The 15,207-nt window shown below is 42.3% G+C and overlaps 1 protein-coding gene across 1 annotated transcript in view; it reads left to right on the plus strand.

Moving 5' to 3' along the window:
• Positions 1-15,207, plus strand: part of METTL16 (methyltransferase like 16) — a 137,785-nt gene that overhangs the window by 63,295 nt on the left and 59,283 nt on the right. Inside the window, exons 5-6 of the mRNA XM_030185901.1 lie at positions 171-286; positions 1,869-2,011. Of these exons, the coding sequence (XP_030041761.1) occupies positions 171-286; positions 1,869-2,011 (259 nt within the window). The remainder of the gene's footprint in view (positions 1-170; positions 287-1,868; positions 2,012-15,207) is intronic.

Consider the following 15,207-nt stretch of genomic DNA (forward strand, 5'->3'; position numbering starts at 1 on the left):
GTACCGGTACCTTTTTTGCTAGAAAAAACACACTGATAATAGATGTTAGTACACAATTTGTTTGAATCTTAAAAACTGATGTGAAGTGTTTTAGGACCCAAGTAAGAGGAGATTTTAGAAGTGACAATCGATTTTAATTCTTCACATCTGATGTTTCCTTTTCCTCTAAGTGGTGAAAGTGCCACAGAAGACGCTTCTCATGGATGCGCTAAAAGAAGAATGTGAGATCGTTTATGACTTTTGCATGTGCAATCCTCCCTTTTTTGCCAACCAATTGGAAGCTAAGGTATTGTATCATTTTGGATTCTGTTTAACATGACTCTTTCCTCTTCTTTTGAGATGCTCTGTAATAGAAATGCAAAACCCGACAGCCCCTCTGATCTCTCCTTGCTTTTGTAGTGCAAGTAGCCTCTTTCTTGATGACTGATTTCCCCTTCACTTCTTTGCAACAGGATCTTTTGTGTTTGTACTAGGCATCTTGTTCACTCTGTAATGGCAAATGCCATGAAGGAACATTGTAAGCCACATTGAGCCTGCAAAAAGGTGGGAAAATGTGGGATACAAATGCAGCAAATAATAATCTTGCCTGTAAATACTGTTCCCATATGGCTTATTATGGGAACATTGGGCACTAATGGGTTAACCCCATGTCTGCCTTTTCCCAAGCTTGAATGCAGTTTCCCAGCAGGTAAGATACTTGTCAGTGAAGTTTTCTTCGGTTGAACAGGTCCTCTTTCAGCACCTCTTCAGGTGACTAGGTTATTCCAGGACTTAGCGGAAGGGATAGTGTTAGCCCATTAAGGGGCCCTTTTACCGAGCGGCGGTAAGCCCAACACTCGCTTGCTCATCTGGGAGTAGACCGGCGGTAGTCCCGCCCCGAGCGCAGACCATTTCCGGGGAAAAAAAACACCCCCAGAAACGGCTTTCGTTGTAATAACCCGTCGGTAATTGGGCATCACCGTGCACTGCCCAGTTACTGCTGGGCTAACGTGGGAGTCCTCATTACCACCTAAGTGGGTGGGCAGTAAGGGCTTCCCGCTGCATGGCCATGTGTGTCTTGGGGCTTGTTTACGCGCTGCGGTAAAAAGGGCCCTGGCGCACATGAAAAACGGCCGCTCCGCTAGAGCAGGAACTACTTTGATTCCTTATGAGAAATACCTACTATTTCTGAATGAACAGTGCTTCAATTGCTTTCATGCTTCAGGTGGTATATAAGAAATGAAATAAATGATATGAAAACAATGTATTTTTAAATCATTGTTGACTTATAAGGTTTTAACAATTTAGGAATTTGAATCCTTACATGATTGAATACATAAATGTGACTCAAAGCAGTATTTAAGATTGTCTCAAAAAAATCTTTAAGCATACCTAGGTAAGGATGGCATAGATTAGTGGAATAAGTTTTCTAAGGGGTGAGACTTCTCTTCGGCTTTTAGAAAGGATCTTAAACAGTTTCTTTTTCTTTCTGTTTAATTATATGGTAAGATTTTAATTATTTATTGTTTTATGTGCCATGTACACCATCTTGACTGATATTTCAAGGAGAGGAAACATAGTATTTTCAAATAAATCGCTATTTGGAAATGCTTCTTTGTCTCTTTGAGGTTAAAGGCTGTTATTGTGTCCCATAATTGGTGTTCTCTGAAACAATATGCTTCCATAGAACACACCTGGAATAGTTGATTTTTTTACAAATTGAATTTTAAAAGGAAAAAAAAAATCTATATCAACAAAATTGCTTTACAAATGATGAATGCTATTTGTTCGTGTATAATGGCAGAATGTGATAACCTCACCCCAAACAATTGGGATGGTTTGGTGACGGCATTCTTTTGCAAACGTACTTCTTTTTTTTTTTTAATAAGGGTGTGAACTCTCGAAATCCACGACGACCTCCCCCGAGCTCTGTAAACACAGGGGGCGTTACTGAGATCATGGCCGAAGGAGGAGAGTTAGAATTTGTCAAAAGAATCATCCATGATAGCCTGCAGCTTAAAAAACGACTGCGGTGAGTAAATACAAAACAAACAGGTTAAATAATGAGATGCCATTTATTAAACCGACATGAGTTTCATTTTATTAGCTCTTCAGCATCTATCAGACCTTCACAGCGCAGATGTGATGAATAGCACTGTTGAAGCTTCAGCGTTCATTTTACCTGACAATTTGTCATCTGGAGACCCAAGTGCTTATGTTCTTAACCGACAGGCAGGGTTGGAGTCACGTCCATGGGTCATGTTATGTGTATCGTGTTTTGCCAGAAAACATCTCTTCAGTTCTTCCAGAAAATGCTTGACGCATTCACAATCAGGCACTTGTTAGTTTTTTTTACTCGTTAGTTCTTTGTTTTGTTTTTTTAAATTTTGTTTTCTAAGGAGAAAAATCATTCCAAAGTTGTGTTGCTGTTGTCATTTTTTCATGCTGAAAATTAGTGACTTTCTTACCTTTTTTTTATTTATATGAAGTCTTTATTGAAAAAATATAAACAATTGTCCAACAAAACATAACAGGAATGGACCTTATATGTTACATAGAATGTCATACCACATAGCGTAAGCAACACATTAATCAGTGCAGAATTTCTTACCTTTTTTAAGCTCTATTACCTTAGACCATGCTGACTTAGGCTTCCAGCCTTAATTTTTTTCTCAGTGATATTATCCCTGAAGACATTCCCCCCCCCCCCCCTTTCTTCACTTCTGCTGTATTTTGCCTGCAGGTGTTATGAAGCTAGGTTGTGGTTTAGAGATGTTTTCCAGTACTGTGGCAAGATGTCCATGAATGTGTTTGCTAGTTGTTAAACTCTGAGCTTGAGAATGACACGGGGATGCAGACCCGCAGTAACTGCGGGGATGGGGATGGGCACAGAGCCCGCGGGGACAGATTCCAAGGGGGCGGGGATGGGGACAAACCTTGTCCCTGTGTCACTTTCTACTTTGAAGCCTGTTAATGAACTGGATTGTTATTTATGTTTGATGAAGATAACATTTTTATTTTTTGGAAAAACAAGCAAACATGCTGGCCACAGCTAGCAAAATTTGCACGGAGGATCCTGTACATCCTGCTACCAACACATCTTCTAAGAAGACATTTTCTATTGCAGGAGGGACTGTGGAAGACAGGAGAACTAGACTGAATCCTGAGATTGTTGATGACATTTACCCATAGATTAAAAAATCATAACAGTACTTCATAGGGCATATTTCTCCCTTCTAGGGCATACAGAACTGGTTATATTTTGTACCTCTGGACATTTTAACAGGGTGGATTGGGATTCCTTGGGGTAGTAGAAGTCAGCTGTTGGTGGTGTTGGAAGGCTAGAGGGTGATGGTGGTGGTGGTGGTGGTGGTGGTGGTGGTGGGAGGGTTTATTATAGCTTCTCGCTGTTATTATTATTTTCTATTTGTAATTTATACACAACAGTTGCACAGCATATTGTTCCTTTTTATGCTTTAATAAAAAGATTTAAATATAAAATCAAAAGTGTTTGAGGCTTCTGCAGATGAGAACAAAGCTGGCAGGGACGGAGACGGGGCCCGCGGGGCAGGGGCGAGGACAGATTTTCTCCCCATGTCATTCTGTACTCTGAGCTAGAAAAATACCTAGAGTTAGTACAGTGGGCTGAGAACCAGGGGAACCAGGTTTGATTCCCCCTATAGCTCCTTTAAAATAGCACAGAATGCCCCCAATAGTAACTTTTGCAGTCATTTGTGAGTTCTGTTTTGCAGTTCTGACCAGTTTTTGGGCAATTCTATCATACAATTTTCTTGCAGATCTTTTCTTGACTTTATCTGATTCATGTTACTTCCATTTCTTAATGTTTCCGACAGTTGATTGCTAACTAGAAGCTATTAGAGGATTTTTGTACTCTTTCTCTGCTTTGTAAGCGTGAACTATCTTCATTTTTAAATGGTAATTGGTCATTATCATGGAACTACTATGTGAGACTCACGACTGCTGAGTACAGATAAATTACTTTGTAATTTCAGGTGATCACCTATCTAAAACTGGATGGATTTCCCTCCTTAAAAATCTCCTACAAACACTTTTGTAATATTTTTGGAAACAATGCCAGAATTTGTAATATGGGTAATAGATAATACTCAGAGAAGCATCGAGTAGTTTTATTTAGATATATAATTTCCAGAAAGCCTTCAGACTAATTGGTCTCAGTTACTTTGTATCCTGAGGGCATACGTTAATGCAGCTTGAAGCTTATCCTGCAGGGAATAAAGTGAAGAAATGCCAGCAAATACTGCTGACACCAGTATCGCACAGTGATGGAGCAAAACTGATTAAAATATTGGTTTTGATTAGTAAACAGATGGGTTCCGATTTGCATCATGAGGTTGAATAGATTATTGCCAGTTCTTCAAGTGGTGTATGTTCTTCGAATCACACTACCAAACAATAACAGATGTGGATTACATAGAGCTGTCAAGAGCTTAATGAAGTAAAACTGAGATCACTAACCAGTTTCAGAGAGAGGTTAAGGAGATCCCTTTCTGAAAGCTAATTATTTAGGACAGTGCACCTGTCATTAGGCAGCGATGGAATACCAGGGAAAAAAAATCCATTTGTCTCGCTTGAGTTCGTGCTACGCCACATGGCGTTTTAGTGATAGACAGTTTGCTACTTCAGCATTAATTGACCTTACCATCTCCCACTTGCAGTTTAACTTGGGTGGGTGGGGTGGGTGGGGGGGGGGGATGAGGACAGGACAAATGTAGTCGAGGGATATGTCATTTGGGTTTGTTACCAAAATTCTGATTATACATTTTACAGTTGAAGCACACAAATGTTGATCAGTGAAACTGATGAATTGCATGTTGATAAAAGTAAAGTCGTTCATATGGGGGGGAAAATAGCGCAATGTTCTGATGGCCAGTAATGGACTCTAGTATAGCCCACTATATTAATGGTCACAGGAGGTTACAACCAGACTTACATAATAATAAAACACACAATATAACAGCATTACATTAGATAATAGAAAATCAAACAGAATAAAAACAAATGCTACAAATTATAAAAGTATAACAGAACGGCTGTCGATCCAGTCTCCTGTACATCGATTTAAATCACACAATTAGTCGCTGTTAACATTTTTAATTGCATGATTAAGTATCCCCTCACATTTCTTCCTGTACAGTTCAATATATAAATAGCATATGTAAATTCTCAAAACTTACATATTTCAATTACTAAACTAAAAATGAAATTTCACTGACGACAAGCAGGCCAATAATTCTCACATGCGGGTAACTGGGTCCGCGTTGCCCGGTCAGGAGCTTGAAAAAGCTATATATAACTTTAAGAACGCGTGCCGCGCTCCCACCACACATTCACAAGCACCTTTCCACCCATCGCAAGAGTGCAGGATCCGTAGTTCTTTTTTTTTTCCGCAGTGAGGGGAAGATGTAATTTTCTATTGCTCCTCACAGCCGGATCGGAATCACTTTGAGAGCAATTTTCTTGTGCCTTCCTGGTTCTTTTTGCCTTGTTATTTTTTTCCTTTTCCTTTACAGTTTGGGTTCTTTTTCCCCTCTTTTAAGTTTCCTTTGATTTTACCATTCTGAGTAGGCCACACTTAGGCCTGAGCTTTGGTTGAACTTTCCTACCTTTTTTCTGGTGCTTTGCTCCTTTTTTTCAGCACCATTGAGTCTTTTGATTTGGCCATGGCTGTTTTGTCATCGAAGGTTCCCAGTGGCTTTAAGTTCTGCACCAAGTGCAATAGGACCATCTCTGGCAAGGGCACCCATTCTTGGTGTCTGAGCATTCCCCTTCTAACTGTGTTCTTTGTCTTCATATGAAGAAAAGAACCCAATTGACCAGAGATGCTCAACGGGATAAACTTTTTGGAGCCAGGTCTGAAGCTTCGACGTCTGTACCAACGTAGACAGTTGCATTGGATTCATCGGTCTGCATGACTGCAAGGGCCGTAGACACTGGGAGTTGCTGTGCATCAAGTGGGTCTCTACCTGCCTTGACATTGGTTGCTGTGCAGGCCCTCCGGGATTGGTCAGAATTGGACCCAACCCTGAAGCAACATGAGGATTTGACATTGTCCTCGTTGGCACGGGGGAAGTCTAAGATACCAGAGAAGCGTCAGCGCTGGGAGGGCCATTCCCCCTCCATATAGGAGGTGCCGGTGTGTGGGTCTCCGTGTAGCCAGGACCAGGCACCTGCTCCAACCTCGACTATTCAGCAGCCTGTATCTATACTTTCCCAATGTCGGCCGTCAATGAGAGTCCTCCGGGCCTTGCGCTCTGAGCTTTTGGCAGGGCTCATACATCAGACTATATTGACATCTGGGGTGCTTGCACATGCCATGTGTCTTGCTGCTGCCCTGCATGGCCAACAGCCTTTGGTGAGGTCTCTGACGCCAGTGCTGCTTGTGGCTTTGGCATTGGCTGCCACCCTTGTTGGTACCCCCTTGACATCGGTGGAGGAAGCTTCGTCGTAGTCGAGGCTGGAGCAGACTCCTCAACACCCTTTTCGAAGGCATAGCTCCTCCTTGTCAAGGTGGTCTCAGTCTCAGCCCTCCCATGAGGAGTTTCTTGCTGACACAGATGAAGAGTGCTCATAGTCTGATAAGAACCCATGGTACGTCTCCGAGGAGGAGGAGTCCTATGATATCCCATCAGACCCTTCCCTTCCACAGGAAAGAAAAAGTCTTTCCTTCCTATCTTTTATAAAGGAAATAGCTGCCATTCCCATTCCTTTGGAAGTGGAGGACAAGCCCAGGGCTAAGATGTTCAAGATCCTGGACTACAAGTCTCTTCCTAGAGAGGCTGTGACAGTCTCGCTTCACGAGTTCTTACGGGATGTTCAAGTGAAGAACTGGGAGTCCCCTCTGTCAGTCCCTGTCCTCCATAAAAAGATTGAAACCATGTAGCGGATTCAGTCTTACCCAGGTTTTTATAGGCCCCAATTGTCTCATCATTCCCTGGTGGTAGATCCACACTCGAGCTAGGAGTTCTAGGGACTATGCTTTAGCGCTCCCTTGCAGAGAAGCTAGAACACTAGATTCTTTGGGGCATAAGATGTATCAGGCCTCTATGCTCATCTCCCATATACAATCGTACCAGCTCTACATGAGCCTGCACTTGTTGTTTTTACCGCATAGTATGTCTGATTTGGCAGACTCTCTCCCACCAGAGCAGGCTGAGTCCCTTCGCCAGTTGGTCAAGCAGCAGAAGGCGTTCCGTAAGTTCTTGGCCAGGGTTGCTTACAATATTTTTGATGTGGTGTCCAAGATCTCTGTTCAAATTATATAGCGATGCACAGACTCTCCTGGTTGTGTGTCTCTGACTTGGACCTGGTGGTCCAGCAGTGGTTGGCAGGAAGTCGCTGACCTCATCAAGAAACCTCTTGATACCATTGACACTCTCTACCGCCAGACACCTGCAGCTGCTGCCTCCTCTAGGAGGTCTTTGGGAAGTCGAAGAGAGGTCCCTACTACTCACAGAGGCCTAGGTTTGTTCCTTCTTCTTGCCAACCTCAGCAGGCTCATCCCCAGCACACTTGTTCCTGTTAACAACATGCGCCTAAGGCTCAGACAGCTCCTCAGTCAAACTCAGCTGATGTTTAAAAAAAAAAAGTTGACCTTTCTGACTTCCAACCGGTGAGTACTTCAAATAGTCCATCTCGGTTGCACCCTGCATTAGCGACAGAGACCACCAGATTGCCCACTGAGAGCAAGTCACTTCAGCTCTCAGCACTTGAAGAGGAACTCTCCACCCTTCTAAAGGTCCGTGCGATCAAATCCTTTCCACCAAGGGAAGAAGGGAAGGGATTCCGTTCCAGGTACTTCCTTGTGCAAAAGAAGACAGAGGGGATGTGTCCCATCCTAGACCTAAGGGCCCTGAAAAAACTCCTAGTCAAAGAAGAGTTCAGGATGGTTTCCCTAGGCTCCCTTCTCCTCATGATTCAATGAAGCGATTGTCTATGCTCTCTGAACTATGCATCCCGATACTTCCAGGTCACGGGAAGTATCTTTGGTTTCAGCTGGGGACACATCACTTCCAGTATCACATGTTGCCTTTTGGCCTTGTGTTGGCTATTTACCAAATGTCTACCAGGAGTCACAGTGCTGCTACGCAGACTGGGAGTCCATGTGTTCCCCTATCTGGACGGTTGGCTGGTGAAGAGCAAATCAAGGGACGCTGTTCAGGAGTCCATGTGTAGAACTATTTGGGTGCTGGAGCTCCTAGTGTTCATTTTAAACTATTACCCCATCTATTCCCTGTCCAACAATTGGAGTTCATTGGAGCCCTGCAAGCTTTTCTCCCTGTGCCAAGTTTAGACACTCTTGTCGCTCTTGCCACTCAAGTTCAAGCCCATCGGTAAGTCACAGCCTGGCAGATGTTGAGGTTGTTAGGCACATGGCCTCCACCATCCATGTGAAACCCATGGTACGTCTTCATTTGAGACCTGCCCAATGGACCCTAGCTTCCCAGGAGTGTCAGGCCATGGGGGACCTAGCAGATGTCATCCAAGTGTCGCCACATCTGGTTCAATCTCTGTTCTGGTTGACAATTCGATCTAGTTTGACTCTGGGACTCCTATTCCAAATTCCTCAGCCCCGGAAGGTGCTGACAATGGATGCATCCCACCTAGGCTAGGGAACTCATTTAGACAGGCTTCACACTCAGAATCTTGGTCAGCATAGGAGTCGGATCTTCACATCAACCTTCTGGAGCTTCGGGCAATCTGGAACGCTCTAAAGGCTTTCAGAGATTGGCTGATCAATCAAATTGTACTCATTCAAACGGACAATCAGGTTGCGATGTACATCAACAAGCAGGGTGACAAAATAAGAGCAATAATGTTTAACAGAAAATTTGACACCGTACTACCTTAACCTTTAGCAATAGATGACACTCAAATTAAAGGTACTACATGCTAAGAAGTCTGTAGGATTATCATGGGCTTCTTAGCATTTAGCGCACATTAATCTATTAGCACACCTTAGTAAAAGGAGCTCTAAGATTGTTAATTCATTGAAAATCCTTGGTATAATCATCGATGACCATGTAAACTTCCAACAACATATTTCACTGATCACACAGAAGTGTTTGTTCAAACTAAATACATTCTACGAAATCCTGTTTTGATAAAACATACCTCCATATTCTTCTCCACTCTTTAGTACTAGGTCATCTAGACTAATGTAACTCTTTATTCTAAGTCTATGTCTGATAGATATTAATCCCCAGATTCTGTATATGGTGCCTAAAAAATGTTTGCGGAACTAAACGTATTCTATAATATTTAGGTGCGGTGTTTAGAATACGCTTAGTCTATCGCATAGCACCTAAATCTACACATGCCCATTTACGCCAATAAAAACCTGGTGTAAATCCGTGCACGTATATTTAGGTGCACTGACCTGTATTCTGTAATTACACATGGAAATTTTGGAATGTCCATGAAATGCCCACAAATTGCCCATAAATACGCCCATAAACTACGTGCATTTATTTTGAACTGCTCGCTTTGCAATTTAGGCGCAGTTCTTTATAGAACATGCTTAGCGATTTCCGTGCATAAATTGTGATAATTGCCAATTAGTGCTCATTATTGCTTGTTTAGTGCTGTCAAAAACGCTGATTACCTTGTTAAACCAATTAAGTTACGCGTGGAATCTAGGCACCATATATAGAATGTGCCCCTAAACGGCTACAACTTATATAAAATGCCACAGTGAAGATGATGGTGCAAAAAGATGGGATCACATTATGCCACTTCTAAAAATGGAACATTGGTTACTGATATCCGCACGGATTCTGTAAAAAAAAACATTAGCCTTGGTACGTAACATTAAGAACATGAGAATAGCCATTCTGGGTCAGACTAATGATCCATCCAGCCCAGTTTCCTTTTTTTAATAGTGGCCAGTTCAGGTCACAAGTACCTGGCAGAAACCCAAATAGTAGCAACATTCCATGCTACCAATCACAGGGCAAACAGTAGCTTCCCCATGTCTGTCTCAATAGCAGACTATGGAATTTTCCTCTAGGAACTTGTCCAAACATTTTTTAAAACCCAGATATGCCAACTGCTGTTACAATATCCTCCAGCAAAGAGTTCCAGAGCTTAACTATTGGTTGAGTGAAAAAATATTTCCTCCTATTTTGTTTTAAAAGTATTTCCATGTAACTTCATTGAGGGGTCATTTTACACAGCCGCAGTAAAAAGTGGCCTGTGGTAGTGTGGGCGCGTCTTTTGGCACATGCTGGGCCACTTTTTACCGCAGCTGGGAAAAATGCCATTTTTTAATGGGCCGAAAAATGGGTGTATGCAAAAATTAAAACTAGCACGCGCCTATTTACGGTCTGAGCCCTTACTGCTAGCTATTGACCTAGCAATAAGGGCTTACACACTACCCACATGGTAACCACGTAGCACGTGCCAATGTGGCCACGCTGCTGATTACCACCAGGAAGGCCCCCCCCCCCCCCCCCCCCCCCGCAGTAGAAAGTAGAAAATATTTTCTACCACGGGATTCGGCGCATGCCAAACTCTGAATTACCGCCGGGCACACTTGCTACCCCAGCGGTAGTGCAGATTTGGCACACGTTAGCCATCCCTCGGCTTTGTAAAAGGGCTCCTGAGTGTCCCCTAGTCTTTGTACTTTTTTGAAACAGTAAAAAATTGATTCATTTCTACTCATTCTACACCACTCAAGATTTTGTAGACCTCAATCATATCTCCCCTCAGCCATCTCTTTTCCAAGCTGAAAAGCCCTAACCTCTTTAGCCTTTCCTCATATGAGAGGAGTTCCATTCCCTTTATCATTTTGGTCTCTCTTCTTTGAACCTTTTCTAATTCTGCTATGTCTTCTTTTGAGATGCGGCGACCAGAACTGAATGCAATACATTCAATATACAGATTTCCCTCTTTTTCTGTTTTGATTACGTATCCTATGTAAAATTAACCATACTCAACCAATCAAACATTCTTGTAGTCCCATCATTTAGGCAATTCGTATTTGAAGATGTTCGTTCATCTATGTTCAGTGTTGTCAGACCCACAGTGTGGAATAATTTACCCTAGTATCTATATCTCAAAAATTATTTCAGAATTTAAAAAAGGCCTTAAATCCTACTTCTATGAGAAAACCTTCCTCGGTCCCTCGGCCTGCAGAACGCTGAGATGAGAGAATTAAACTCATATATACTTCTCTTACCTATTTGATGAATTTATTTCTTTTAAATAATTTTTATATGTTTTATAAATAATTTTTTAACCTGATTGTAAATTATGTGGATATTCCATGATATGCAGTATATCATGCTACTACTACTATTACTACTATTTAGCATTTCTATAGCACTACAAGGCGCACGCAGCGCTGCACAAACATAGAAGAAAGACAGTCCCTGCTCAAAGAGATTACAATCTAATAGACAAGAAATAAAGGAAGCAAATCAAATCAATTAATGTGTACAGGAAGGAGGAGAGGGGGGTAGGTGGAGGCGAGTGGTTACAAGTGGTTACGAGTCAAAAGCAATGTTAAAGAGGTGGGCTTTCAGTCTAGATTTAAAGGTGGCCAAGGATGGGGCAAGACGTAGGGGCTCAGGAAGTTTATTCCAGGCTTAGGGTGCAGCAAGCCAGAAGGCGCGAAGTCTAGAGTTGGCAGTAGTGGAGAAGGGAACAGATAAGAAGGATTTATCCAGGGAACGGAGTGCACGGGAATGGGTGTAGGGAAGGACAAGTGTGGAGAGATACTGGGGAGCAGCAGAGTGAGTACATTTATAGGTTAGTAGAAGAAGCTTGAACAGGATGCGAAAACGGATAGGGAGCCAGTGAAGCGACTTGAGGAGAGGGGTAGTATGAGTAAAGCGACCCTGGCAGAAGACGAGACGGGCAGCAGAGTTTTGAACCGATTGGAGAGGGGAGAGGTGACTAAGTAAGTGGGAGGCCAGCAAGAAGCAGATTGCAGTAGTCTAAACGAGAGGTGACAAGGGTGTGGACGAGGGTTTTGGTAGAGTGCTCAGAAAGAAAGGGGTGGATTTTACGGATGTTGTAAAGAAAGAAATGACAGGTCTTGGCGATCTGCTGGATATGAGCAGAGAAGGAGAGAGAAGAGTCAAAGATGACCCCAAGGTTTCGAGCTGAGGAGACAGAGAGAATGAGAGAGCCATCAACAGAAATAGAAAACGGGGGGAGTGGGGAGGTGGGTTTGGGGGGAAAAATGAGAAGCTCGGTTTTGGTCATGTTTAATTTCAGGTGGCGTTGAGACATCCAGACAGCAATGTCAGACATATCATGCATAATATATTTGAAAATAATATATGTACTTGACTATCTTATACACTTTGTAATTTGTCATTTGCTGTAATTTCTGATTTCTTTTTTAGTTCATTTGAGGTATAGCAGAATATAAATATTCAAATTAAATTAATTATTCCTCCTCTGGAATCTTCCCTAAAAATCTTGGGGTGTTATTTTGATCCTCACTATCATTTGAATATCAAAATTCCCACTGTAGTTAAATCCTGAGAAATATTCAAACTGTCCAACCATTTCTCAACAAGCCATTTTCATGTGGTCTCCCATCTGATCATCAGACTGGATTATTGCAACTCACCATTTCCCACCCCCTCCCCCCTTGTGATGCAGTTAACAACCTATATCTCAAACCATCAACCCCATAAACCCTCCCCCATCTCCTCCGAACTACCCAGTAGCACTGGTTGGAAAGAGTCTGGTTCTTGTACTCTCTCCAGCCTACCCCACTATTACTCAACCACTATCCACTAACCGCTTGTTCTGCCCCTCCCTCCCCACTTATTCTCTACCTGTACCCTTCCCCCCTTCCCTTATCCCTCCTCTCCTCCCTCCCTAATACCCCCCCCCCCCCCCATTAGGTTCCTGCTCTGTAATCCAGGTCTATAATTCCAGCCTGTTGAGTACTTGAGATTATTAATATATGCTTCCCAGATCTGCAAAAAACGCTGCCTTCGTTTAGGAGTGTAACGTGCCCCATGTGACTCCCACAACATGATATTCTTTTAAAGTAGCCATGTCAAACATGCGGCCCGCAGACCATGGAAGTTCTGTGTGACCCATGTTGTAGTATCTAATGTGCATTCTAAGTTTAATATCTGGTTAATTACATAAATTTGGCGCTTAAATAATTGTAATGGGGAGAACAGGGAGGACAAATATTTTAGTGCATCCCATCAAATGGGTGGCTGCCATAGTGGCCCATCATTAGTCACGCGTTTGGCATACCAAAGTAATCAAAGACCTCACAGTGACCTTTCCCAGCAGTTTCCTTAAGTCATGACTACTCACTAAAGGAAAGCCTGAATGAGGCAATGTCTTGGTGGTGTCAAACTACTTCCGCTTTAAAATGATGAAAACTTGACAGTGCTACTCAAATACATTGAAATTTTCTTACAGCCTTAACCCAATCTGTACCTCTGAATAACTTTAAGAGTTTTCGGCAGCTCCATTTTCAATACGTTCAGGCCTTTGCTTCAAATTCACCTCTTAAAACAGAAACAGCATATTTGAATCCAGCTCAACTGCTGTGACTGAAGAAAAGTGAGCTCCAACTTATTGTGAGCATTGGTAAGGCAACTTTTGTAAACTGAGCTAATTTGTTTTGCTGTGACAAGACATTTGAAAGGCATAAGCAATCAAGTTTGGTATATTATTCTTACTTAATTTAGTATTGCTATAATTGTTCTTTCATGCTCAAAATATAGATTGTTTTTTGAAACAAACTTCTACTTTTAATGTATTTTGAATTGCATTTCTTTTAGACAGGAGGTATAAAATGTATGTGTCTGAAGACTTTTGCAACCCCTGTAGTTGCCCTGACAAAAACATAAGGTTGGGAGGAGGAGGGAGAAGAACAAGGAGCCCACTGAGGTTCATGGGGCTAAGTCCTTGGAGGATTTTAAAGATAAAACACAATTTTGAACTGGAGCCATATAAAGGTCTCTATGGAAAGGGAAATATGATTGCATTTTGTAGGCTGAAAGAGAGTCAGGCAGCCACATTTAGAGAAATCAAAACCTGGACTGGTGATAACCACAGAGGTCAAAAGGCTAAGTTTTGCAATTATTGAGGTAATAAGAGACAAAGGCCTTGGCAAGTAGGTTGATGGCAAAAAGGTCAAAGCTATGGTGGTACAAGCAGTGTTATGGAAATGGATTTAGTTTTTTCAAAAGAGGGTTAATAGTTGGAGCCACAAGAAAACACAATGCCCCAAGTACTCTAGAAAAGCAGCAAAGCCTCTTGGGTGAAACTGTGGCCAGCTGGGGGATGAGTTTGTTGTTACAGTAGCCTTCCTATGAGATATGTTTGTTACCCTTCCAAACAGAAGCAAAATCTTTTTTTTTGACTAGCTGTTAATTTGCAGGGTCTGCCTGTTTGCTTTTTGTTGTGATCCGCACTTATGCTGTTTTGTTTTTTTAAATACAACAAAAATAATGTCAAACTTCAACAATTCTAAATCTTCAACCATTTCAGCTGTAGCCTAGAACCTTACTACAGTACAACTCGACTTCTTACCCCACTACTCACCTCCTTTCCTCCCCCACCCCGTAGATCTGTAAATGCCCCTGAAATCCTATCCCACCTCAATTTTGTTGCTTGTCCCCCACTATGATTGTGATATCTCTCCCCCTACTAGGTTGGACTCACTCCCAGTACCTATCCTAGACCTTCTCTATCTCTTCCACCCTCCCCTTCTGCAATGCTGTAAGCCAAAGTAAGATATGCTTACTTAGTCTCACACAAAACGTTTTCCTTGTTGGCCTTCCAGGGTCGTTCCAAGTTCTTACAATTTCACACCTTATTGCTACAATCATAGGTTTCAGTGGCGTTCACTCCTCCCATTTAGTCCCACGCATCTCCCATGTAGCATACACACCTTGGGATCCCTGAGTATTCTTGCCCTCAGTACTTCCTCCATTATGGCGACACTACTCCTCAAAAGCACCTATATAACTGGGCATCCCCACCACATTTATCCCCTTTACTCTTCAACATTTTCTTAGCACCCCTTCTGACTTTATTGCATTCTCTTGGGTTCACCACGTTTGTCTACGCCAACGACATTCAACTGTTACATACTCTTGACCCGCTAAACCTACATGAGATCTTAGACCTCAATTCAAAACTGACTCGGCTTACTAAATGGTTTCAGAAAAACAAATTAGTCCTAAACCCCAAGAAATC

Source organism: Microcaecilia unicolor, chromosome 13, assembly GCF_901765095.1.
Source record: "Microcaecilia unicolor chromosome 13, aMicUni1.1, whole genome shotgun sequence".
Classification (NCBI taxonomy): Eukaryota; Metazoa; Chordata; class Amphibia; order Gymnophiona; family Siphonopidae; genus Microcaecilia; species Microcaecilia unicolor.